The sequence below is a fragment of the Gekko japonicus genome, unplaced genomic scaffold (assembly GCF_001447785.1).
Source record: "Gekko japonicus isolate JY-2015 unplaced genomic scaffold, Gekko_japonicus_V1.1 scaffold1137, whole genome shotgun sequence".
NCBI lineage: Eukaryota > Metazoa > Chordata > Lepidosauria > Squamata > Gekkonidae > Gekko > Gekko japonicus.
The window spans coordinates 344,632-371,770 of NW_015175393.1; the positions used below are offsets into that span (position 1 = coordinate 344,632).

At 48.4% G+C, this 27,139-nt stretch overlaps 1 protein-coding gene across 1 annotated transcript in view; it reads right to left on the bottom strand.

The window, feature by feature from the left end:
* Positions 1-14,680, bottom strand: part of MMRN2 (multimerin 2) — a 33,967-nt gene extending 19,287 nt beyond the window's left edge. The window contains exons 1-4 of the mRNA XM_015425657.1: positions 14,555-14,680; positions 13,905-14,314; positions 5,372-5,494; positions 2,345-2,451 (exon numbers count right to left, since the gene is read on the bottom strand). Of these exons, the coding sequence (XP_015281143.1) occupies positions 2,345-2,451; positions 5,372-5,494; positions 13,905-14,314; positions 14,555-14,680 (766 nt within the window). The remainder of the gene's footprint in view (positions 1-2,344; positions 2,452-5,371; positions 5,495-13,904; positions 14,315-14,554) is intronic.
* Between the last annotated feature and the right edge of the window lie 12,459 nt (positions 14,681-27,139).

Here is a 27,139-nt window from a genome sequence, read left to right on the forward strand (position 1 = left end):
CCTGCCCAAAAATAGCCCTGAGTGCAGAGTTTATAAGTTAGCTAATTGCACCACTGATAAGGGGCTGCGGTGGCTCAAGTGGTTAAGATGCTGAACTGCAGACCGGAAGGTCGGTAGTTCAGCAGTTTGAGACCCGAGTGCCGCATGACGAAGTGAGCCTCCCGTCTCTGGCCCCAGCTCCTGCCAGCCTAGCAGTTCGAAAGCAAGAAATTGCAAGTAGATAAATAGGTACCACTTCGGTGGGAAGGAAACAGTGTTCTGTGCGCCTCGACACTTAGTCACACCGGCCGCATGACCACGGAAACGTCCTTGGACAGTGCTGGCTCTTTGGCTTGGAAACGGAGATGAGCACCGCATCCCTAGAGCCAGATTTGACTGGCTTTCGAGCAAGGGAAACCTTTACCTTTACGTTACCACTGATAACCTTTACATCTACCCATTAAGGTAAGCCAGTATTCGAGTTACTTTATTAATTAATTTATTTAATTAATATTTGTGTTTTCCGATGGTTTTAGGCGACCCCTGTGAAAGGGTCGTTCGACCCCCAGAGGGGTTGCGACCCACAGGTTGAGAACCGCCGCTCTAGCATTTGAGCGGAAAGCTCTATGGTTACCATAGAGTTTTTCCTCATATGCTAGAGCGTCCCCCTGCAATGGGCCCTGTGTGATGATGTCACTTCCAGGTGACGTCATCGCGGTGCGTGCACTTTGCACGCGTGCTGAAAACTCCAGGGCATGGAGAGAGACCCCCACGCACACACACATACCGGCAGCCAGGTAAGACCTGACAACCCAAATTGGGGATCACATGCTCTCGATAGCTGGCTCTGACCAGCAGTTGAGCCCTAACTGCAGTCTCCGAACACTCTTCACAGGTAGCCCCGTAGGGCAGCTTGCCCAGCGTCACCTTGGTGGTGAAGGCGAGATCTGAACTGAGAACTTCCTGCTTTACAGCTCAGGCAGTATAGCACAGGAGCTCTCGGCCTGCCACCACTTGTTCTTCTCCCTGCCTTGTAAAGATGTGATCGAGGGTCCCCTTCTGGCTTCCAAGGTTGCCCTCATGGCCGGGGAGTCGCTAAATGTTGGGCCCTTCCCATAGCTCAGATGAAACCCCAGAACCCCTAGGGCACACGAGAGGAGTTCGCAGTGTGTCTGTCTCATACACCGGGCTTCTTCTCCCAGGAACTGGGATAATACTTGAAGCGGGAAAGAGCTTCATTGCGGATGCCCTCCCAACCTGAAAAAACATCCTCTGGTTTACCTTTGCCAAGGGTACAACGGAGGAGAACACTGTAAGCTACCCTTGAATCTCCACTGGGCAGAAAGGTGGGGTATAAATGAAGTAAATACATTAATTTGCCGGGTCTCCCCAACCACCGGCAGGGATAGGGGGTAGGGATGCCCGATCTAGGTTGGGAAACTCCTGGAGATTCGGGGATGGAGCCTGGGGAGGACAGGGACCTCAGCGGGGCTACAACGCCACAGAGTCCACCCTCCAAAGCATCCATTTTCTCCAGGGGAAATGATCTCTGTAGTCTGGGGAGGAGCTGTGATTCCGGAGGATCCCCAGGTCCTGCCTGGAGGCTGGCATCCCTAAAATGCATACATAAATCAAAATACTGTACTGCAGGCCCTCTCACGTGGGAAATGTAATGTCCAAAAGGGTCCTAGGCAGTGTTCCCTCTAAACTGAGTGAGTGTGAGCTAAAAGGTAAAGGTCTCCCTTGCTCGAAAGCCAGTCGAATCCGACTCTAGGGTTGCGGTGCGCATCTCCGTTTCAAAGCCAAAGAGCCAGCGCTGTCCGAAGACGTTTCCGTGGTCATGTGGCCGGCATGACTAAACATCAAGGCGCACGGAACGCTGTTCCCTTCCCACCAAAGCAGTACCTATTTATCTACTGGCAATTTCTTGCTTTCGAACTGCTAGGTTGGCAGGAGCTGGAACGAGAGACGGGAGCTCACTCCGTCTTGCGGCACACTCGGGTCTCGAACTGCTGAACTACTGACCTTCCACAGCCTGCAGTTCAGCGTCTTAGCCACTTGAGCCACCGCAGCTCCTAGCTAGCTCACAGTTTTTTAGCCTCTGGCTCACACATTTTTGTCTTAGCTCAGGAAGGATGGCTCCAGAGCAAACTAACTTATGCAGCCGCCAAATCGCTCGCTCACAACTTTAATGCCAGTAGCTCACAAAGTAGAATTTTTGCTCACAGGACTCCTTAGCTTAGAGGGAACATTGGTCCTAGGGTATATTCTCTGTTTGCAGAGACTGGACATGCACCCCTGCATGAACTGAGAGGGTGCGCTCCAACTCTTAACACTCCCCCCCCCCATCCTGGGCCTTTCTTACCGTGGTGTTCACAGTTCGTGCCACTGTAGCCAGGGCAACACTTCCAGTGCAAAGCGCTTATGACTCTTTGCTTCACCTGGTAGACTGGCTTTAAAGCTGTTCTGTACCTAGAGAAGAAACAAGTATATATTAAAAAAACACCCTTTAAAAATCACATGTCAGCAATGTCTCTGCTGGTGATGGAGCGGGGGCATCGATATTCCGGTATCTTCATGAAGGAATGTCTCAGCTTGGAAGAGAGAGCGAAATAACCTTTGAATATGTGGTAGATAGGGTCTTCAGCTCCGGGTTGGGAAATACCTGGAGATTTTGGGGGGCGGAGCCTGGGGAGGGTGAGGTTTGGGGAGGGGAGGGACTTCGATGGGATCTAATGTCATAGAGTCCACCTCCCAAAGTAGCCAGTTTCTCCAGGTGAACTGATCTCTGTCACCTGGAGATCAGTCATAATAGCGGGAGATCTCCAGGCACCGCCTGGGGGTTAGCAAGCCTTGTGGTAGGGTTTTTCAAGTGTTGCCTTAGGCCGTTCTGAAGAACACTTTCCTGTTAGTAAATCTCGACTGAATAACATGGGACTTTCTACTGAGCAGAGCTGCTTAGGATCAGGGCCGGCTCACTCACTAGGCAAACTAGGCAATCGCCTAGAGCAGGACGGCCCTTAGGGGCACCAAACTGCACCTGGCCCCGTACTCTGGGAGTTTCTTGATTATTTGTGTTTTTCATTCTTCCTAAAATGCATTTATTTTTGAAAATTGGTGGGCGCACGGGGGGGGGGGGCGGGAGAAGGGATCCTCACCTAGGGTGCAAAATAAGCTGGAGCCAGCCCTGCTTAGGATAGGCCCTGCTCCCTTTGCTTTTTGATATGCCTATTTAAAGAAACTACTAAGTTCTGTTAGTAGATACTGGAGCACAGAAGTCTATTGGTTAGGAAAGAGCCGGTACGTGATTGGTCAAATGGGGAACCCTGCAAACCGTGAGGGTGAGGGAGACACCTTGTAGAATCTCAGAGAGGAGAAGTTAAAGATGACAGTTGTCAGGAATGAGATTGAAAGAAGCTCTTAACAGCACGGAGTTTTCTGGGTGCAAAATAAGCTCCTGATTATTGGAAACCTTGGGTGATTTCCCACAAGCGCTGCTCCGCGCTCACTCCTCCCTTTTGCCCCGATGGTACATGTCAATTTCACACAAGCTGCTGCGTGGCCACATTTTGCCCCGCAGCTTCATGCGATTTTCCCCGCGTATACTCAATCCTCAAAAAACAGGATTGGGTGATTTCCCACAAGCGCTGCTCCGCGCTCACTCTTCTCTTTGGCCCCATGGTACATGTCAGTTTCACACAAGTACGTGTCAGTTTCACTCAATCCTGTTTTTTGAGGACTGAGTAGATGCGGGAAAAATCACACTAAGCTGCGGGGCAAAATGCGGCCGCACAGCAGCTTGTGTGAAACTGACATGTACCATGGGGCCAAAGAGAAGAGTGAGAGCGGAGCAGCACTTGTGGGAAATCACCCCTTGTGTGCTCAGATGGCTTTGCAACCCATGGTGAACATTTGGAAATAACTAGTCCTTCCTGGCACCTAACCACCACCACCTCCTTTATATGTAATGGTGGAGGAAATTTTGTTTCATTGTATCTGAAGAAGTACGCATGCACACGAAAGCTTATACCTCAAATAAAATTTGTTGAGCTTACAAGTTGCCACTGGACTAAAACATTGTTCATTTGGAAATAAGTTACCTTGCTGCAGGCTGGAGACCAAATCAGACACAGCGTTAGAACAATCCATTCATACTTGAGCACAAGGCAAGCTCAATCCACGGACCGGTGGCTTGAAGGGAAGATGGCTCATTTGGGTCGGGGGGTGGATCCTGGGGGAGGGGGGGAATCAGTGGCTTAGAATCAAAGGCTGGTTGCTCTCCTGGAGTTCTATAGGCCTGGCTCCAGTACAATATGGCTCCTTTTGCCCAGGGTTGGTGTAGTGGTTAAATGCGCAGATTCTAATCTGGGAGAACCGGTTTTGATTCCCCATTCTTCCACTTGCACCTGTCTGGATGACCTTGGGCAAGCCATAGTTCTGTCAGAACTGTTCTTGAAAGGGCAGTTCTTGACAGAGCTCTCAGCCCCACCGGTTACCTCACAGGGTGTCTGTTGTGGGGAGGAGAAGGGAAAGGAGTTTGCAAGCCGCTCTGAGACTCCGAGTGAAGGGCGGGGTATACATCCAATCTCCTCCTCCTCCTCCTTCCCCTGAGTCTGTCATTATTCGGCTGACTTTCGAGACACCACCAGGCCTTCCACCTGAATTCTCAGTGAAATTTCAGTGAAATTTCACGGAATCCCTATTTTGACAACCCTTAACGGCTTTATTCTGTTTCAGACATCATTTGACTGCAATTGTTTTTTCACAATAGCAAAACGGCGACAAGCTAGTCACGATACGGAGCCGAGCTTGTGTCTACAATCAATGGTCAATCAAATCTGGATAGTTTGTTTGATCTGACTGTATACCTGACAACCTTGTTGAACTTGACTTTCCTGGTTGCAATTTGTTCTTTGTCTTTCCAGTGATGTGATCAGTGGTATGATGAGCCAAGAGAGCCAGCAGGGGCAATTCCTGGACAACTGAACTGGTTTCACCCTCTTTCCTTCTTCCCAGAGAATCCTACAAACGGCTGCTCCCGGGATTCCTTTTGGGAGGCATGATGAAAAGTCTTAAAACTGATGGGATCATGTAAGCAGGGCCTCAAACCCATCAACGGACCTGAAGAGCAAGGCCTTATGAAGACCAAGAGCTCGTGTGGTGCAGTGATTAGAGAGTCCAACTGTGATCCGGATTCAGGTCCCCCCATTCTGCCATGGAATAAGCCCGCTGGGTGACCTTGGGCCAGGCACACATTCTCAGCCTGACCTGCCCGAGTGGGTTGCTGTGAGGATAAAGTTGAGGGAAGGAGAACAAGGGTAAGCTGGTTTGGGTCCCCATTTGGGACAAAGGTGAGGGTATAAATGAAGTGAGTAAATGAATAAATACTTACATGATCTTCTGGCAGTCTGGAGTCCCATGTGGACACGGTTGCTGCGACTTGACTACGTACTTCTCCTTTGTGCAAACGCCTATGTACGTCACCACCCGGGACTGCGTAAAGGAGCACCAGTTCCTAGTGGAGAAGAGGGAAGCCATGAAACTGTCCTCCACCAACTTCTGTTTAAGTCTAGCATCCTTTTTTCAAGCAGATGTTCTGTACCAGTGAGCCAGTTTGGTGTGGTGGTTAAGTGCGCGGACTCTAATCTGGGAGAACTGGGTTTGATTCCCCACTCCTCCACTTGCACCTGGCTGGATGACCTTGGGCAAGCCATAGTCCTGATCAGTGTTCCCTCTAAGCTGAGTTAGTGTGAGCTAGCTCACAGTTTTTTAGCCTCTGGCTCACAGATTTTTTTTCTTAACTCAGGAAGGATGGCTCCAGAGCAAACTAATTTATGCAGTAGCCTTATCATCATCATCATCATCAAGTTTATTGTATTAGCCATTGGTCATAACAAAGCATAAATACAAACACAATCCATATACATCACATTAAGTTGTCCCTTCACTAACTTGCGCTGAATCCTAACCTTAATCTTATATTTTTTGCCGCCAAAGCAAACGGGGACATTCTGCTGGTAACATATACGTCCATATCAGAGAGCAAGAAAACAACCATCTCCTGTTTTGAGAATCCATTGTGCAAAGGTAAAATAGGGTATATAAATCTCTGCCTAAGTGATTCGTGCCATGAGCATCTCAGTAAATAGTGCTCAATATCATCCACTTCGCCCAAACCACATTGACAGATTCTTAAGGCAACAGGTAAACCCATAAAACGACCAACACAGACCATTGAAGGAATGGCATGGAATCTGAGGGCTGTAAATGCCCTTCTTAGGTCAAGATTGGTTAGTTTCTCTAAATAGACAGTCCTACAGTGATCTTTTTTAAAGATCTTAAATAGAGTTCGGCAACTTGCCACCGCATGAAGGTTCAAAAGGCTGTCCTTATGAAATACCCATACCTCCAATTTGGACTTTTGATTATCATTGTCCGCTATACCCATTAGGTCATCCGGAATTGAGTATTCCTGTAGGATAGAAGACAGATAGTCATTTAAACTTTTGGAAGATTTCAACAATAATCCAAAACTTTGGACCCCTAGGATATCCTGGGGTCGTTCCTGACATTTCCTCCAGTAGGAAAGAATTCTTACATTTGCCCTGGCTTTCAGCGATGCCATACCCAATTCTATCCTCATCAGCACCACAGGTGAACCTTTAGGCAAAACCAAAATCCATCTCATGAAATAATTTTGCACAGTTTCAATCAGGGTTAACATCGACTCATTCCAACCCCAAATCTCTTACCCCATACAACATTGCAGCGGTTATCTTACTTACAAAGACCTTGACCACCGGATCTATCATACCACCACCCCTGGAGAAATAAAACTTCAACAAAGCCCCTAAGATACTCATAGCTGCAATCTTCAGTTGTATAATATGGGGCCGCCAGGAAAGGGTCTCAGAGAAGGTTATACCTAAGTATTTATATGTACTGTTATGCAGTAGCCAAATTGCTTGCTCACAACTTTAATGCCAGTAGCTCACAAGGTAGAATTTTTGCTCACAAGATTCCGCAGCTTAGAGGGAACATTGGTCCTGATAAGAGCTGTCCTTGAAAAAGAGCAGTTTCTGTCAAGAGCTCTCTCAGCCCCACCTGCCTCACAGGGTGTCTGCCGTGGGGAGGGGAAGGGAAAGGAGTTTGTAAGCCACTCTGAGACTTCCTTGGGTAGTGAAGGGCGGGGTATAAATCCCATCTCTTCTTCTTCTTCTACCTTTGGTGAGAATATAACAAGCAGAAATCCAGAGAAGGGCGCCTTTCCCTATCTCTGCATCTCTGTTCTTTGAAACAGGCTCTCTTGCCCATTTCCGTCAAGCAGATGCAACAGCCCTCTGCCTCTGTCCACCCTCCGTCTCTGCTGCCAAACCAGGCATTCATAACTCCCCTCTTATTTTCAGGTTTACCAATCGGTATCGTACTGATTTGGTCAGAAAAGCTGCACTCTGTGCATTCTCCAGTGCTGAAAAGCCTCTAGATTCTGCCCAGCTCTCTGCGAGATTTTACTCTGCCCATAGCTAGGTCGCCCTGAACTGGATCGCCCAGGCTAGCCTGATCTCATCGGAACTTGGAAGCAAAGCGGGGTTGGCCCTGGTCAGTATTTGGGTGGAATGCCACCAAGGAACCCCAGGGTCACTACGCGGAGGTAGGCAATGGCAAGCCACCTCTGAATGTCTCTTGCCTTGAAAACCCAACAAGGTCACCGTATGTTGGGCTAGGTTCTTCGGTCTTCGTCCCTGAAGTGTCAGATTCTGCAGGAGGCCTTTCCCAGACACTTCAAATTCCATCCTGCCTCCACCCCAATCCCCTCGATTCTGCTAGGGAACCATCCCTGATTTGCCTGCCCTGGCTTGGCCTCACCTTTTACTCTCAATAAAATAGTCCATGAATTCCATGAAGCACAAGGGCTTGTGGGACTTAACTCAGCCTGGGCCTAATGGAGGCATTGAGTAACATACAAAATGCAAATCAACACAATTCGGAAACAAAAGTTTACATCAGGGCTATTTTTGGGCAGGAACGCACAGGAACGGAGTTCCGGCTGGCTTCCAAGTTGGTCACGCCCAGCAGGAACTCATTAGCATAATAGGCCACACCCAACAGCAGAAACTCATTAGGATTGGCTACATTAGGGGTGTGTGGCCTAACATGCAAAGGAGTTCCTGCTACAAAAAAAGCCCTGGGTTTGGACAACAAACAAGGTAAACAGAATAAGAAGCAAAAGGTGGGTGTGGCTGGACGAGCACATGTCTGGTAACATGGGGTGTGGCCTAATATGCCAATGAGCTGTGCTGTCAGGGGTGTGGCCTATTATGCTAATGAGTTCCTGCTGGGCTTTTTCTACAAAAAGAGCCCTGGTTTATATGATAACAGTATGACGACCAGTACATTTTAAAAGTTAACTAGAAGGTCAGTAAGCCTACAATCAGAATTAGATCAGTCCTCTGATCCCAGTCGGTCAGGCTAGTTGTAGGATTGGGTTGCTGGTGTTTTCGTGGCTTCGAGATGAATTTTGCCACTGTGTAGTTGATGTTGTTAGGTCCGGCGACTGAGTTGTCTGGGTGTCTGTGGCAGGAAAGTTGGCATCTGGGTTTATTGCAAGCTCTGATACCAATGTCCATGTTCAAATTAGATGTTGCATTATTGTGGGTGAGGAGCTGTTTGAGATTGAGGGGCTGTCTGCACAAGAAAAGGGTTGCCCTCCCAGTACTTCTGAACGAGAACTATCTTTATCCAGTAGAAGTTGCTGATGATAACATTGAACTGTTTTGAGAACTGTATGTGACCGTCAGGTGCTCTGTTATTGTCTCTTCTGGGCCTGTCTTGCAACAGGTTTTCTCTGGGTATCGTGCTGACCATCTCAGGCTTATTTGCTCATCTTCCAACACTGTGTACGCCATTAAATGCCAACAGTGCCCCTCAGTTCTCTACATAGGACAAACAGGTCAAACCCTACGCCAAAGGACAAATGGACACAAATCTGACATCAAGAATCACAAGACTGAGAAATCTGTAGGAGTCCACATCTGTTTGTTAACCCTTTTATTTGTATGCTAATTTACTGCCATTCACAGATCTTTCTTACATCCAGTCTCAGATAAAATCACCCAGTACTTATGCATCTTGACTCTAAGTGGCCCTTCCTGACAACAACAACCCCCCCATAAGTAATGGTTGAGGAGGTCCTGTTCTACTGTATCTCAGGAAGCGTGCTTGCACACAAAAGCTTATACTGTGAATAAAACTTTGTTGGTCTTAAAGGCGCCACTGGACTCAAACTTTATTCTACGAGCAGGAACCGTGAGACAGGAGAAATATTTATGGTAGGAAAAGGGATAAATGAAGGCACAAAACCCAGAAAAATATGTTTTGATGTTAAAAGAGGACCCACCTTCTGAATGGGATAGAAGGAATCAGAGATCTCCATCTCTACTTGTGTCTGACGAAGGGAGCGTCGACTCTCGAAAGCTTATGTCTTGAATCTCCTGTTGGTCTCTAAGGTGCTACTGAGCTAGGCTTGCCAAGTCCCCCCGGGGGACAGGGAAACCCCCGCCCCAGAGGCCCGTTCCCCGCCACCGGCGGATCGGGCCCCAGGGAGAACCCCACACCCAAAGCACCCGACGTGCACATCACCCGGAAGTGACACGACCACGCCGGGCATGCTGGGGGCGGGGCCACGGTCATCCAAGGGAAAACTCTATGGTTTCCCCTCGGATGGTCGTGGCCTCGCCCCCAGCGTGCCCGGCGTGGTCGCGTCACTTCCAGGTGACATGGTGGCAGCGCTCCAGGAAGAAGCCGGGAGTCCCCCGTTCCGACAGCAGGTAAGACTTGGCAACCCTATACTGAGTTCAATTCTGAACTGGTCTTCTGCAGAGCAGCATGACTTCCTTTTGAAACTATGGCCGTCAGTTATCTCAAGGCGGCGGCGGCGATGGGTGGGGGATGTTGCTCCCTTCACATTGTACAGATATAAATGCCTGTTTCTCAGAGAAAGCTGAACAGCACACTAAAGCATAAAACGGCACACAATGCCATTAGCGTCATGTGGGGAATCTGGAAAGGTCACGAGACCTTTCTATTCTGATATTTCCATTAGATTCGCATTGAAATAGGGTGGGGTTTGTCTGGAGCTGTGTTTGCACCTTCGGAAGAAAGTTCCGAAAGAATGGCCGAACTTTCGAGTCTAACATCAGCTGAGTGAGGATGCTGATAATTGCCCTACATGGAGACTTTCTGTTTTGTTTTTGTTTTGGAGACTGAGTGAGAAACAATGGGAAAGCAAGGAAAATACTCAGAGAGCGAAACCGGAGTCTGAGGTCAGCAGAACTGATGGAGTAGGGGGAAGTTTTATGACGAGCGTGGGAGTAAATTAGTGAGAAAATTTCTTACAGAAAGACTGAACCATCAAATATTAGTAAACTCGGGTAAGTGCAAGCCAGTTTATGGGAAACAGTTTATAAATTATGTTATGATCCCCGGCTTCATGGAGGTCCGCTTAGCCTCAGCCAGAGCTTTCTCAGCTCCAGTGCTGGTGGAACACTCCCCCAAGAGAGATCCAGGACCTGCAAAATGGAGATGCTCCGCCAGGCCTGTGGTCGAGGCGGAGGGGATCCATTAGCACTGGCCTCTCCCGGCACGCTTCCATCTTATATTGTTTCTGCTCATCTGCCCACCTCCCATAGCTACCATCTACGGTGCACATATGTGGAGTTGACTCAGGAGCCGTAACATTACTTGGCGCCCTCAATGTGTCGGTGTGTAAGCTTCAGCATCAAGATCTCCAAGATCTTACTGACAGCTGACAGATGCTGCAAACCAGATCCAGCCAGTTTAGACTTGTCTGGGTAAAGACAATGTCACAATGAGTCAGCACTGTCCTGATTGGCTGACATATGTATATATGTGGACATGTATCTCTGTATAGTATTCTTGTGATGATATATGGATTCTGGCGAAGCACTTTGTTGGAGAGCTGTAAATACTGTAAATAAAATTCCTGTAAATAGTTACCACTGGACTGAACTGTGTGGTTTATTATTGGAAGCATCTGGTGTGTGAAAGACTGCTGGTGAATGCTAAATTGTCTGAGTTACTGGTTCTTACTACCACACACACTGCGTGACACAATGAAGTTATATTTTGGATTTTAACAATTGTTGATATTATGCTTCATTATTGTATCGTATTTTATCATATTGTTGGAACCTGCCCTGAGCCCTGTGGTGCAGGGGATGGTGGGGTAGAAATCAAGAAAAATAAATAAATAAAGCAGATCCACATATCTCAAACCACCCAAGTATGATGTTGTGACGACCCCTTAACTGGGGAGGTCTGGTTTTACTTTAAAAGTGTTCCTTTTATTTTATTTTACTGGGTATTCCGGCTGCCACCAGGAAATTTAAGGCTTTCCAAACCTCTATAATATAATATTTCTGTCACTGGGTAGGTAAGTCGAGGGTTTAGGTGTTCACGAGGGTCTATGTGTTTCCTGGGAAGAATTTCTTTCAGAACTGGCCGGAGAGGGGGACATCAGACAGGTTACAGTGCCATAGACTCCACCCTCCAGCCCAGCTATTTGCTCCTGGGGAACTATTGTTGCCAATCTTGGCCCAACTGTGCAGGAGCAGAAGAAGGGTGAACTGCAAAGGATTTTGTGCTTGACAAATAATAACACAGCCATGATCTTGGGGGATATGTGCCTCTTCTCCATTAAATTGGACAACTTAGTTCACAAATGAAGATCACACACTTTTCTCTCCCACTGTCAGGGATCTGGGCATGTAACTTTGTAACACTTTTTTCCCTTTAGGCCATATACGGTTACTGTTTCTTTATACTTCAACTTTTCATAACACACACAAGACTTCTCTCTCTCAGACCTTAAAACGAACAAACTGCTTAACTCTTTTACTACACAGAACCAAATTATCCCACACAGGGATGTGTCTCTCTCTCAGACTTCAGAACTTAACTAAAACTAACTTTCAACTGTCATCTCACTAACTGTCTTAACTGTAACTCTTGACTGACATATCTGCTCATCCACACAGAATCATTTCCAAAACCCCTCCCCCTCTCTGTCACTCACCAATCACACCACTTGCTTGTTTCCACTACTCTAGACTATCATACAGCCATGCATCCAAACTTTTAAAAAGACACACACACATAAACAAGGAATCGTTACAGATGTATTTTGTGAAAGCTAGATTTCAGGCCCGGTAGCACCTTGGAGGACAAGATTTTTGGGGTATAAGATTTGAGGGTCAAAGGTAAAAGGTAAAAGTTCCCTTGCTCGAAAGCCAGTCAAATCTGACTCTAGGGTTGCGGTGCTCATCTCCGTTTCAAAGCCGAAGAGCCAGCGCTGTCCGAAGACATTTCCGTGGTCATGTGGCCGGCATGAGTGAACACCAAGGCGCATGGAACGCTGTTCCCTTCCCACCGAAGTGGTACCTATTTATCTACTTGCAATTTCTTGCTTTCGAACTGCTAGGTTGGCAGGAGCTGGAACTAGAGACGGGAACTCACTCCGTCATGGGGCACACTCGGGTCTCGAACTGCTGAACTACCAACCTTCCACAGCCTGCAGTTCAGCATCTTAACCACTTGAGCCACCGCAGCTCCAAAGCTCCCTCCTAAACCCCAAAAATCTTGTTTGCCTCTAAGGTGCTACTGGGTAGCTATCTGCAGTAGAACAGCTAGGTTCAAGTCTAGTAGCACTGTTAAGTTATGAGACTTCAGTCAGCTCTTAACAAGTGAATTCAGCTTTATTGGAATCAGACAAAACAACAACAAGAAAATGGAGCAAGGAGCTCTCTTTTAAGCTTTCCGGGCGTGTAAAGCCACGCCCCCTAGTGTGTTAATAACCCATCATAACTCTCGCATAACGGCCAATAATATTCGTTCCCTCCATAACTTCCTTAGGTTCTGACTGGTCTACTTTGCAGAGTAGCCAATCAGAACGTGCATTTCACGATACCAGCCCTTGGTTGAAGCTCAGACATTTACTGTATCTATGCACATACATAACAAGCACCAACCAGATGTTCAGGCTATGAGCTTCCGTGAGTCAGAGCTCCCTTAGTCAGATATGCATCTGGACTCGAATCTAACTGTTCTATTGAAGAACAACTTTAAAGTCCAGCAACACCTTTAAGACCAACAAAGTTTTATTCAAGGCATGAGCTTTTGTGTGCAGGGCACATTTTTTTCAGATACATTGGAATGGTAGGTAAGGTTCAAGCTTTTCGACAGGGGCTGAACAGCAGATTAACAGACTGACCACCTGGATCTATGTTCCATCGCAAACCAGCAGGGCTACCCTCCGAAATGGCTTAGTTTGTGTTTATTGATCGACTGCGGTTGATTTTGTAATATTCTTGTAAACTTGTTGATGATAGCTGTCTAATGATCATTTGCGATTATTGCTGTATTCCCTAGAGAGCTTGGTACTTCCTCTTGAAAAGGACAAAGCACAACAAATTTTAAAAATACAGAGAAGAGAGCATGTGGCTGAGTTAGGGGAGGCATCTACTTATCACTTTTTAAAAAAATCATCGTCTTTCCAATGAGGACTGTAATAGGGTTGCCAGGTCCCTACCTTTTGCTGGCGGGGGGGGGGGAGAAGCTCCTTTCCTGGGATCTTCTGGTGCACACACTATGCACTCAGAGGAGTATTCCCTCACCGATCGCCTACCTTGCTTCAGAGTTCGCAGGAACGCCCTTGCCTTGGGCCCGGCGTTCCGGTCTTCAAACTGGGCTCGCAACGCCCACATAAAAGCATCCAGATTCATAAGTTCCGGACCCTGGGCGTTGTGCAGCCCCACATACCAAGCCGCCGCAGGGCCCCGAGCCAAGCTGCCACCACGTCTACTCGGCTGCTGTCATCTGGGAACAGGTGCCCCAACCTTTCCACAAACTTCATCACTCGAACCACGAAGTAGGAGAGTTCCTCTGGGCTCCCATCAAAGGTGGCTTTGATGAGGTCTTTCGGGCGAGGCATCACCCGTTCCCTCGGACTGCCAGGACGTGGCGCTGGAACCGGGACATCGGGCGGGCCCGGTTGCGGGGCATCCTCAGGCCGGGGCAGCTGCGGGGGCGGAGGGGCAACAGGCCCTGCTGGGACCGCCGGTTGGGCCTCCCTCTCCTCCCTGATGGCTTGGATTACCAGCTGCGGGATTGCCTGGATGACGTCCTCCAAAGTCCGCTGCAGTTGCCTTCTCTTTCGATCCGCCACCTCCATCCTCTGGGCCAGTTCCAGTCCCTCCTCCGGGGGGACACGGCCACTTCTCGCTTTTGTCCTCTCCGTCACCCATGCCCCGGGCAATGGCTCGAATGGGGCCCCAAAGGGGGGGAACCCCCCTGCCGTGGAAAATCTCCAGTCGAATCGGCTGTCTCTCTGTCGCCCCTGCGTAAGCATATAAGTCTCTGCTGTAGAGTCCGGGTGAAACTGGCTCCAGCTGGAGCTTTGTCGGTAACCATGGCCGGGCGGCCGCCTCGGCCCCATTGGGGTCAGGAACACCAGGGTCGATGTCGTCTTAGGAATGGCTCTCATGTCAGCTGCAGTTACCGGCAGCGTAGTAGTCACCCGCACAGTTGCCTGGGTCATGGGAGTCCCCCCACCGGTCGTGGTAGGGGTCGGGCTCCCTCCGGAGTTGTCCTTCTTAGGAATGGGTTTCTCCTCTCCGTCACTCATCTCGGTTTTGGAGAGATGCGGGGAGATAGAGAATGGAGGATTCTTAACAGAATGTCAGAACCCACAGCCAACAACAAAGTACACGCATTCAAGAACGGTAATACTTTTATTGCAGAGCTATAGATGCAGTAACATAAGCACTGTTAAGAATGGTGGCGACCCCATGGGCATAATAGGATATAGGGTATTCGTATGCACCCACACACACACAGCACTGGCCAATTAGGCAATCTTCCGCGCACGGGATAAAGCTTGGAGACGTTAGGTAACTAAAGCTGAGAACCAACACTCTCCCACGGCACCTAGGAAAAACCCTGACAATACAACTCCCTCCTGCACATCTGTATAGATAAGCATCTCGGCGCAAAGCAGAAAAAGCACAGAAAGGAATGCAGTAGCAATTAACCAGACACAGACCTAGCTCCCCAACTTTCATGGCAGCATAGCTGACAGTGGGGAATCAAACCCGGTTCTCCCAGATTAGAGTCTGCGCACTTAACCACTGCACCAAACTGGTCCTCTATGTCAGTTTTTCGTATTGTTCTGAGAACCTGTAAAACCAGTGGCACCAGTGAGACAAAACAAATAGGTGCACACACCCCAGAGGAAGAGGAACATTTTTTCCCTCACAGGCAACTCTCTTAAAAATGGCTAAAAACAACGTTGGCCTATCTGCACTGCTATTAGCCACAAGGTATAGATAGGGACTCTGGGGCAAGTGATGCTCTGTCATCTTGGTGCTTGGGGGGGTCAACAGTGGGCTTCTAATGTCCTGGCCCCACTGGTGGACCTCCTGATGGCACCTGGTATTTCTGGCCACTGTGTTACACAGAGTGTTGGACTGGATGGGCCTTTGGCCTGATCCAACATTGGCGTCTCTTATGTTCTTGTGTTCTTATATTTATACAATTTCCACCTCGTGTTCGCAGAATTCGTTGCCTAACGGTGCCTCCGGCATTTCTGCAGTGAACCAGACAGCATGGAGCAAGTGCCTGATTAGAGCAGAGAGTGTTTTGGGGCACAATCAAGCAAGGCAAACAAGCCATTAAGGCTGAACATTGTTCTGACTTCCTCTAAGGATGCAAAGGGGGGGTGGGAGTTTCATGCTGCTTTTATCTGCTTCCAGCACTCCGGTGGGTCCTCCCATCCTCCATTTGTCACCCAGACAGAGTAGTCAGGAAAGAGAGGTTGGTTGTTACAGATCTGACTGGCCTGTCAAAGACACGGAAGCCTTGCACGCCTTTGGGAGACAGCGACAGCACACTTAAAATAAATCTTCACTTCCGTGTGCAGTGGGAAGTTTAGGGGTGTGCAGTCAGCATAAATCAAGTGGGGAAAAATACTCCAAAGATACCGTAAAGGTAAAGGTTCCCTTGCTTGAAAGCCAGTCGAGTCTGACTCTAGGGTTGCGGTGCTCATCTCCGTTTCGAAGCCGAAGAGCCAGTGCTGTCCGAAGACGTTTCCGTGGTCATGTGGCCGGCATGACTAAACACCAAGGCGCACGGAACGCTGTTACCTTCCCACCGAAGCAGTACCTATTTATCCACTTGCAATTTCTTGCTTTCAAACTGCTAGGTTGGCAGACTAGAGACGGGAGCTCACTCCATCATGCGACAACTCAGGTCTCGAACTGCTGAACTACTGACCTTCCACAGCCTGCAGTTCAGCATCTTAACCACTTGAGCCACCGCAGCTCCGAAAAATCCCTTACTGATAAGGTATTTTGGGGTTATTTTTAAAGCCACATGGAATGGGGCTGAATTTTGGCTACCTGAAATAACCAATGTTTGGGGATTTGGGGACTGCCGGATAGCCAAAGTTCGCAGTCCCTTTAAACACCTTCCAGGTGAACTCACACCACTTGGAAGAAGGTGTTTAAAGGGATTGTGGTCCCTTTAAACACCTTCAGAGCGCACTCTCAGAGTTGCAGCTTGGCAGAGGGGTTTAAAGGGACTGCAATCTCTTTAATGCCTTTTCCTCCTCCATTGGTAACAATGGAGGATGAGGGCACCTTCTTTGGGGGCCCATAGAATTGGACATCCTGGTGCAATCTTTTCGAAACTTGGGGTGGGGGAGGTGAACAGAGGCACCAGCAACTATGCTGCAAATGTAGGGCCTTTGCCTCAAAAAAACAGCCCCCCATAGCCCCAGATACCCCCAGATCAATTCTCTATTATACCCTATGGGGACCATTGATTATATTAATCCCCATAGGATATAATGGAGGCAAAAATTTGGGTTTCTCAAATATTTACCAAATCCAAATACCATACTGTTATTAGGATTTGGGAATATTGAGAAATACCAATATTTTTCGGGTTCAATGTACCCGAACCCAAAAAATACCAGCGGGGGTTTTTGCACACCCCAAGTCAGTTTCCACAGGGTCCAAGGTATTCTTCATGACATTTCAGAATATATTTCTTCTTTTTCTCCCAATCAGAGATCATCAGTGGGCTGCAAAAACTCAAACTTCTGTCTACCATTCTCACCAAAATCTCACGGATGCTCGAATGCCCACTACATTCTATTAGTAAAGGTAAAAGTTTCCCTTGCTCGAAAGCCAGTCGAATCCGACTCTAGGGTTGCGGTGCTCATCTCCGTTTCCAAGCCGAAGAGCCAACACTATCCGAAGACTTCTCCGTGGTCATGTGGCCGGCATGACTAAACGCCGAGGCGCACAGAACGCTGTTACTTTCTCACCAAAGTGGTACTTATGTATCTACTTGCAATTTCTTGCTTTCGAACTGCTAGTTTGGCAGGAGCTGGGGCCAGAGACGGGAGCTCACTCCATCCCGCGGCATGAGGGTCTTGCACTACCAAAGTACAGACCTTCCAGTCTGCAGCTCAGTGTCTTAACCACTGAGCCACGGCCCCTACATTCTATTTGTTCTTGTTGTTCAGTCGCACAGTCGAGTCCGACTCTTTGCGACCCCATGGACCAGATCACGCCAGGCCTTCCTGTCTTCCGCCATCCTCTGAAGTTTGCTCAACTTCATGTCCGTTGCATCGATGACACTGTCTAACCATCTCATCCTTTACTGTCCATGTCTTCTTTGACCTTCAATCTTTCCCAGCATCAGGGTCTTCTCCAGGGAGTGCTCCCTTCTCATTGGGTGGCCAAAGTATTTGAGCTTCAGTTTCATTATCTGGCCTTCCAGGGAGCAGTCAGGGTTGATTTCTTTTAGGATTGACTGATTTGATCTACTTGCAGTCCAAGGGACTCTCTCAAGAGTCTTCTCCAGCACCATAGTTCAAAAGAATCTATTAGGCAGTCACAAAAAAAGAAGCCAATTTTTTAAAATGAAGGATTCATCTCTTCGTCTGCCTGTTCATGGCTGTTTGACAGCTGGCTTCACTGTAGTCCTTCCTAACCATGCGGTAACCATGCAACTATCTTTTCACACATGCACACTATCATATAGCCTGACCTTGTCAGATCTTGGAAGCGAAGCAGGGTTAGTACTCGGATAGGAGGCCGCCAAGGAATCCCAGGGTCGCTATACAGAGGCAGACGATGGCAAACACAAACCACCTCTGCCCGTCTCTTGCCTGGAAAACCCTGCAGGGTCGTCGTAAGTCAGCTGCAACTTGATCACACTTCTCCCCACCAGCATCCCTGTCCTTCCTACGTAACAGTGACCTCACATCAGGCAATCGTTTAAAAAGACAATCAGTCAGAAACGATCTCAATTAGAGAATAACAAGACGGGGACCCGCGATACTCGCGGGGGGGAGAAGAGCTCCGTCTCCTCCATTCCCCCCCCCCGCTCGATGTCCCAAGGAGGCGGCAGAGAGGCCGGTCCTCCCCCCCACTTTGCCGGGCTCGGCGGCGGCGAGGCCGGTCTCCCCCCCCCCCACCCGGCCGGCTCCATGTTTGACTAGGCCATTGCTTTGAAATGGAGGGATGTAGCATTTGCAAGACTTCGTACCCTCCTTGATCGGTCAAAACATCATTTCTGTACAACCTGAATTTTCCACTCCCTGTTTACTTTTTCAGGTTTGCTTCTTTGTTTTCTCGGACCCCAGGGCTTTGATTGAACAATTAAAAAACACAGAAGCTGAAAAGAGGACCCAGCTGGTGGCATCGTGTAGCAAGGCAAAGCATATTTTGCGTGAAATTTCTGGGTATAAATCGGGCAGTCTTCTGCTCCCCCCCCAGTCTGTTTTTTTTAATCAGCCCTTAAAATATTCACGTAAACCAGGCGCCATCTTTAGAGGTCAGGTGGAGCTGAAACTTGAACAGCTGTCCGACAAACGTCCTGGATTGTTTTTAATTGTCTTCCCTTTCTCTGGCTGCCGTAACTCTTGTTTATATTGTCGAGGGCCTTTCCCCGGAGTGTAAGTGTACCATATTCTGAGGTCACATGCTTAACCCCATGGCATGGCTACAATGCAAATGGCCCCTTTTGTTTTCATTAATGTGTACCCCAAGCAGTATACAGGCAGGATGCGAGGCGAAGAGCCTTCAGAAAACTTAAATAACTTATTGTAACAAAAACCACAAAGGAAAGCATCAGTATTGTCTCCGTCCCAGAGATGGTTAGCGGTACCCTTGTGCAACCAGCTATAAGCCAGTTGATTGATTTGCCATCATTGTGTTACCATGTTGATCTTTTGACCTGGGATACCGCTATTTGGTATGGATTGAACAGGCTGGTCGATTCGTTCGCATCTGATCAACACCTTTAAACAAGATAAATTTGACTGTCAAGCCCATTTGTGGTGAAATTCATACCGACCGTAGCCTGACTCCAAAGTGTTTCTCGCGTGCCGCCGTCACCTGTGTAGATGAGGAGTCTCTATAATAACTGATAGCCAACCATCCAAAGTCATTGAGCGCACATCTCTAACTTTTGGTGCCCCTTGAAGAACCCTCCATAGCTATAAGCGGAACAAAAGTCCAACGTTACCCTCCTCTTCATCTGACATCAGGGCTATTTTTGAGCAGAGTTCCGGCTGGCTTCAGAGTTGGCCACGCCCACTACAGCCAAAACCTCTGCGTGCATGGCTACAGAGAGAAGGCCTGGAGAGTGACCCCCCCAGCGACTCCGAGGCGGGTGGGCTAGGAGGGGCCTTGGAAGGATCGGGGAGGCATTTAAATGCCTTCCCCGGCCTGTCCAAGGGCTGGCTTGCCCGGGCAAGCCAAGGGAAGGCATGGGGTGTGGCCTAATATGCTAATGAGCTGTGCTGTCGGGGGTGTGGCCTAATATGCTAATGAGTTTCTGCTGTTGGGTTTGGCCTATTATGCTAATGAGTTCCTGCTGGGCTTTTTCTGCAAAAAATGCCCTGCCTGCCATCATACAAAAGTAGTCTTATTACGTTAATGGGTGTCCTCAGAGGAAACTGCCTGATACCAGGTCAGACCGCTGGTCTATCATACTAGCCCATTGTCCTCTGCTCTGACCAGCAGGGGCTCTCCCAGTTCTCAAGGGAAAAACCGGAATTCCTCTCCAGTTGCTACCCGCTGAGAGCCTTTTAAGTGGAGAAGGATAGAGTTGTGCCTGGGATCTTCCGCATGAAAAATACAACAGGAAGCCACTCAGAAACATTTTTTCTTCCTCTTTTAATTTTTTTTTAATCTGATTTGAAGAATATTTATTTATTATTTATTTATTTATTTATTAAACTTATATCCCGCCCTCCCCCGTAGTTCAGTACAACTCCAACATCTGCCATTGACCCTATGAAGAGAAAGCCATGCCGGTGGCCAGAAGGTATATATTGGCTGTGCATTATACTTGAGTAACTGCAAAAATGTATCGTTTGAACAGACTCCCAAGTCAGCATTGATGGCGCCCCGCATGAAATACGCTGTTATTAGACACAGTTCTGGCTATTCGCTGTTCTGGGCAAGAGTTCACACATTTTGGCTCGGCTTACAGCCGGCCCAAATAATTTGTGGCTTGTTTTGGCCCCATTTCTCTCCCACCTTGTGGAATACAAAGCAACTTCTAGAACTGTAGGGTTACAGAATGAAACCTGAAAATACCTGAGCCCAGGCTGAAGCGATCCTCACTGCCGTAGGTGGAAGGACAACGGACAAGCCCTGCAATGCTCCCTTCCCTCGAGTTCTCTGTACATGTCAAGAGGACTTTGTGGAGGGCAGCGGCCCACCTGCCTTTGTGTCGGCTGTAAAGGAGGCTGAAGAAGCACAAGTGATGTGCGACTTGTATCCCGTGTTCCCTCTAGGCTGAGTCAGTGTGAGGTAGCTCACAGTTTTTTAGCCTCCGGCTCACACATTTTTGTCTTGCCTCAAGAAGGAGGGCTCCAGAGCAAACTAATTAATGCAGCAGCCAAATCGCTCGCTCACAGATTTAATGCCAGTAGCTCACAAAGTAGAATTTTTGCTCACAAGACTCCACTGCTTAGTTGTATCTTCTACAAACGCCTTGCGTCAGATTCAGTGGGATCTCGCCTAGTGATCCCCAATGTGGTCCCTATGGGGATCCCTGGTGCCTGCTGGTGTGTTTTCCAGTGACCGCTTGCTTCTTCCCCAAAGCAAAGAGTCAGTTGTGGCTTTATCTAGAGTAAAAGATACTTCAGAAGGCCGCCCCCCCAGAGGCTTTGCATGTGGGTCTGTAGGGAGCAGCCCTTCAGAAATTGGCTGCCCTTATCATAGGGCCGCGGTGGCTCAGAGGTTAAGACGCTGAGCTGCAGACCGGAGGGAGGTCGTTCAGCAGTTCGAGAACTGGGTGCCGCATGACGGAGTGAGCTCCCGTCTCTAGTTCCAGCTCCGGCCAACCTAGTAGTTCGAAAGCAAGAAATTGCAAGTAGATAAACAGGTACCGCTTCGGTGGGAAGGTAACAGCGTTCCATAGGCCTCAGCGTCTAGTCATGCCGGCCACCTGACCACGGAAACGTCTTCGGACAGTGCTGGCTCTTCGGCTTGGAAATGGACTCGACTAGCTTTCGAGCAAGGGAAACCTTTACCTTTATCATCGGAGGATGCTTGGCCTGGCATCTCCCAACATTTTGTACTCCTCCCTCCACATTCCAGTCATTTCCTGATTTGTTCTGCCTTCCTTGGCAGCCATTTTGGGGTGGCCTCCAGGACCCCCTCTCAAAATCCCAAGAGCTTATGATGCCATAGATTCCACTCGCCAAAGCAGCTATGAGTCCGTAGGCTGACCGGCCCCACCTGGAGGTTGGCTACCCGACCTTTAACTGCCATTGCTTCTCTTCTCCCCCTCCTGGCCTAAGAATACCAAGAGCTGTGAGAGTTACAGCCGTTTCTAACCACTGAGAGAGTCAGCGGTTAGAAATCCTTAGCTCAAACTGGCATAGCATCACTGTTAAACCGGCTTTAAGTTTATAATGTAGCTACGCCTTGAGGTTATTCTTATGCGCAAAGCTTCTGTTGTGCCGTTTATGTTAATGACTGAGCATTGCTCATGTGCACGGGCAAACAAAGGCCTTTGTGAATGAGTGCACATCCTGGCGAGTGTAGATTTTATGTCTGAATTACCAAAGAGAATAAAGGATCACGGTGCCCTTTGTGCAGTATTGAAATCTCTTCCCCCCCCCCCTTTCTTCTAAAGATTTCCTATTCTTAGAACGCCCTCATATCCGGTCACGTCACACACACCCCGGCCGCCTTTTGGAGTCTTCCTTGTAGCGAGACTAATACAGGAAACCTGATAGAAATAACAGACCTTCCTTCTCCTCCTCCTCCAGACAGACATTGAACCACCTGTTGTGAGAACACAGCGACGCTGTCTATAAGGCGTGACCTTGTATGGGAAATGGTCCAGAGATAGGTATTTATTTATACATGGCCAACGGACGTCTCCATCTGGTGACCGAATGGTTTCCTCTGATGCTGCTCTCACCCCCCCACACTTGGACACGCTTCAGATGGGAGGGATGTTTGATGCAGAAATCACTCTCATGTTGGAAATATGGCGGCACAGACACTGCATGGAAATCACTTCATGGGACTACCATACATGAGTGTACAGGGCATGCAAGGCAGGGTTGTTGTTCTGCCGGGCCATTGGCAGAGGACGGCGAGAGAGCTTCTTTGATACTCTTACATAATTTCCCATCCCTCATTATCCCCCCCCCCCCGGGAGGCTGGGGAGCTAGAATTCTGTCCGCCATCTTATATACTGTATGTATGGTGTTTTTATTAATTGGTAATTATTGGAGTACCAGAAAAACATCTACTTCTGCTTCATTGACTGTGCTAAAGCCTTTGACTGTGTGGATCACAACAAACTATGGCAGGTCCTTAAAGAGATGGGAGTACCAGACCACCTCACATGTCTCTTGAGAAACCTGTATAAGGGTCAAGAAACAACAGTTAGAACCGGATATGGAACAACTGATTGGTTCAGCATAGGAAAAGGAGTACGACAAGGATGTATATTGTCACCTTGCTTGTTTAATATATATGCAGAATACATCATGGGAAATGCTGGCCTGGATGAATCACAAGCGGGAATTAAGATTGCTGGGGAAAAGATCAGATATGCAGACAATACCACTCTAATGGCAGAAAGTGAAGAGGACCTAAAGAGCCTCTTGCTCAGGGTAAAAGAGGAGAGCGCAAAAGTGGGCTTGAAGCTCAACATCAACAAAACTAAGATCATGGCATCCGGCCCCATCACTCCTTGGCTAATAGAAGGGGAAGTCATGGAAGTAGTGACAGACTTCACGTTCCTGGGATCCCAGATCACCACAGACTGTGACACCAGCCATGAAATTAAAAGACGCCTGCTCCTTGGGAGGAAAGCGATGGCGAACCTAAACAGCATGATAAAAAGTAGAGACATCACCCTGCCAACAAAAGTCTGCATGGTCAAAGCAAAAACTATGGTGCTGGAGAAGACTCTTGAGAGTCCCTTGGATTGCAAGGAGATCAAATCAGTCAATTGTAAAAGAAATCAACCCTGACTGTTCCCTGGAAGGCCAGATAATGAAACTGAAGCTCTAATACTTTGGCCACCCATTGAGAAGAGAGCACTCACTGGAGAAGACCCTGATGCTGGGAAAGATTGAAGGCCAAAGAAGACGGGGACAGCAAACGATGAGATGGTTAGACAGTGTCATTGATGCAACGAACATGAAATAGAGCAAACTTCAGAGGACGGCGGAAGACAGGAGGGGCGTCATCTTGTCCATGGGGTCGCAAAGAGTCGGACTTGACTGTGCGACTGAACAACAACAACAAATTATTGGATTATTTTAACTTCATTTCAAATTGAGATTTGTATATTATTTCATTGTAGGCCACCCTGAGCCCATTTCCAGGGAAGGCAGCCTAGTAAATCTAAATAAATAAATAAACAAACACACGTGCTGGGAAGCTGTGCTTGGTCGTGGCTTCCTCTTTTTAAAAAATGAAACACATTTCGGTGCCTGTCATCCACCTCTAAAAACGAGGAAGTGGGTGTGCGTAACAACTCATGCCGCTGGATGCCCATGACCATGCCCAAGCATGGCTTTCGATGCTTGGTTCTCCCTTCTCAGATTGGGGAGTGGTTTTTTTAAAATTTAAACCGTTATGAATGACAGCAAAGCAAATGGGATTTTTGAACAACAGAATACAATAAGGCGAAGAAATAAGGTTAGACTACTGTGGCGTTCCGTGCGCCTCGGTGTTTAGTCATGCCGGCCACGTGACCACGGAAACGTCTTCAGACAGCGCTGGCTCTTCGGCTTGGAAACGGAGATGAGCACCGCAACCCTAGAGTCGGACTCGACTGGCTTTCGAGCAAGGGAACCTTTACTCTACTGTGGCGTAGGCTAGCCCAATCTTGTCATATCCTGGAAGCTAAGCAGGGTGGGTTCTGGAAAGTCCTGGAATGGGAGACCACCAAGGAATACCAGAGTCGTGATGCAGAAGCAGGCAGTGGCAAGCCACCTCTGAACGTCTCTTGCTCTGAAACCCCCACAGCGTTGACGCAAGCCAGCTGTGACTTGACAGCAAAAAACCAAAACGAAACTGTGGTGCACGCGCTGGTTACCTCCCAACAGAGCTACTGTAGTGCTTTCTATGTGGTGCTGCCCTTAAAGGTCATTTGGACCAGAGGTCTTTTGGGGGGGAATTGCGGGGGATCACAGTTCCCCCGGGTGAGGTGCAGGGGGGCGGGGCACACGACGAAGCCCTGCCTCTTCTTCCGGCCGCCCCCTTCTTCCAGCCTCATTCTGTTGCAGAAGGAGGAAGAAGCAGGAGGGTAAGTTGGCGTCCTCCCCCTCTGCCTGGCCGAGGCCACTCCACGTGGCCTCCGCAAGGACTCCCAGCCCCATCCAGGAGCTTCCCCGAGGTAGCTGTGTTAGTCTGTTGCTGCAAAATAGTCCAAGAGTTCAAATAGCACCTTTAAGACTAACAAATAGCACCTTTAAGACTAACCTTTAAGACTAAGACTAACTGAGTGGTAGGTGTGGCCTTATGACACACTTCCGGTGATGTCAGGCTGTGTGGCACATGCTAATGAGTTATGCTAATGAGTTCCCCTAGCTCTTTTTCTACGAAACGACCCCTGATATGCTAATGAGTTATGCTAATAAGTTCCCCTAGCTCTTTTTCTACGAAACGACCCCTGATTCGGACGCTTGCAGAAGGTCCCCGCCTGAATGCTTCCTGGCATTAGCCACTGAGTTTCTGGAACATTGGTTCTTGCAGGAGCTTCATTGGGGCAATTTGTTTATTTTTTCCTAAGCTAGATGCAAGGGGCTGGTGGTTCTCTATAGGGCAGTGATGGCGAACCTTTTAGAGACACCGGGTGCCCAAACTGCGACCCAAAACCCACTTATTTATCGCAAAGGGCCAACATGGCAATTTAACCTGAATACTGAGGTTTTACTTTAGAAAAAACAACTCATACATTAACTCAAGATGATCCAAACAAGGTAAGGAAAGCGATCCCAAATGCTTTCATTTACTTAAAATTATTTGGCAGAGAATTTGATATTTTAATGATGGTCTGGGCCTGGCTGGGGCGATGGTACGCGTGCCCACAGAGAGGGCTCTGAGTGCCACCTCTGGCACCCGTGCCACAGGTTCGCCACCACTGCTATAGGGCTTGAAACCGGGGTCCTTGAAGGGGCCTCTTCCCCCATGTTTCCTGTTCAGCATCCTCCATAAGACCGGTGGCCATTACAAAACTCATTGTAATGGCCACAAAATGTGGAATCAGTTATCTGCCAAGGCACATCAGACCCAGAGACTTGGCCCTTTCAAAGACGTCGTAGAGACCTTAAAACAACACCAACAACACAGGCATTGTGTAATTGCCGTGCCTTCGTTTTTGATTTATATTGGGTACTGTACACTCTTCTCATTGGTATGTCCCTTGATGACCTTTTGACATTGTTGAATCACATTTTGTCATTTTTATTTCTCGTGCCCTAGCTCCGGGGCCATTGCCCTGAAGGCAAGGTATACATTTGCGAAATAAATCAAGTTTTTCATCTGATTGCATAAAGCATCTCTCGACTGCAAACAATGACATTTTGGGTTCACAGGGACATTCTCAAAGTTTTGCACGATGGGCTGTTTGAAGGGACCTTTTCTTAAAAAAAAAAAGTTCTGGCTCCATTCCAGTGAACATCAGTTGTGCTTAAACTCGACTGCCTGTGAGTCCTGATGGTTGCAACCTATTGATTTTCAGGGGGACGAGTATTGTCACACATGCCCTAGAAGCACAGCGGATGCCCAGGAAATCTTGACACTTCATTTAGTGTACGATCACCCAATGAGAAAAGAGCACTCACTGGAGAAGACCCTGATGCTGGGAAAGATTGAAGGTAAAAGAAGACGGGGACGGCAAAGGATGAGGTGGTTAGACGGCATAATCAGGGCTATTTTGGAGCAGGAACGCACTGGAACGGAGCTCCGGCGGGCTCCCAAGTTGGCCACGCCCAGCAGGAACTCATTAGCATAATAGGCCACACCCAACAGCAGAAACTCATTAGGATTGGCTACATTGGGGTGTGTGGCCTAACGTGCAAAGGAGTTCCTGCTACAAAAATAGGCCCTGGGTTTTGACAACAAACAAGGTATACAGAATAACGAGCAAAAGGTGGGTGTGGCTGGATGACCACACTTCTGGTAACATGGGGGTGCGGCCTAATGTGCTAATGAGCTGTGCTGTCAGGGGTGTGGCCCAATATGCTAATGAGTTCCTGCGGTTGGGTGTGGCCTATTATGCTAATGAGTTCCTGCTGGGCTTTTTCTACAAAAAGAGCCCTGGGTGTATTCGATGCAACGGACATGAAATTAAGGGAACTCCGGAGCACAACGGAAGACAGGAGGGCCTGGCGTGATGTGCTCCATGGGGTCACAAAGAGTCAGACTCAACTGTGCGACTGAACAACAACAACGCCACAGATATCTGCCGTGGTCATTGACTGCAAGAGATGAAACGGGATGCCCGTGGCATAGGACTCCCTTCTCTGAAGTTTGGCCTGTTGCATCAAAAGAGGTGGGAGCAGCACAAAATGAGTGGTTTT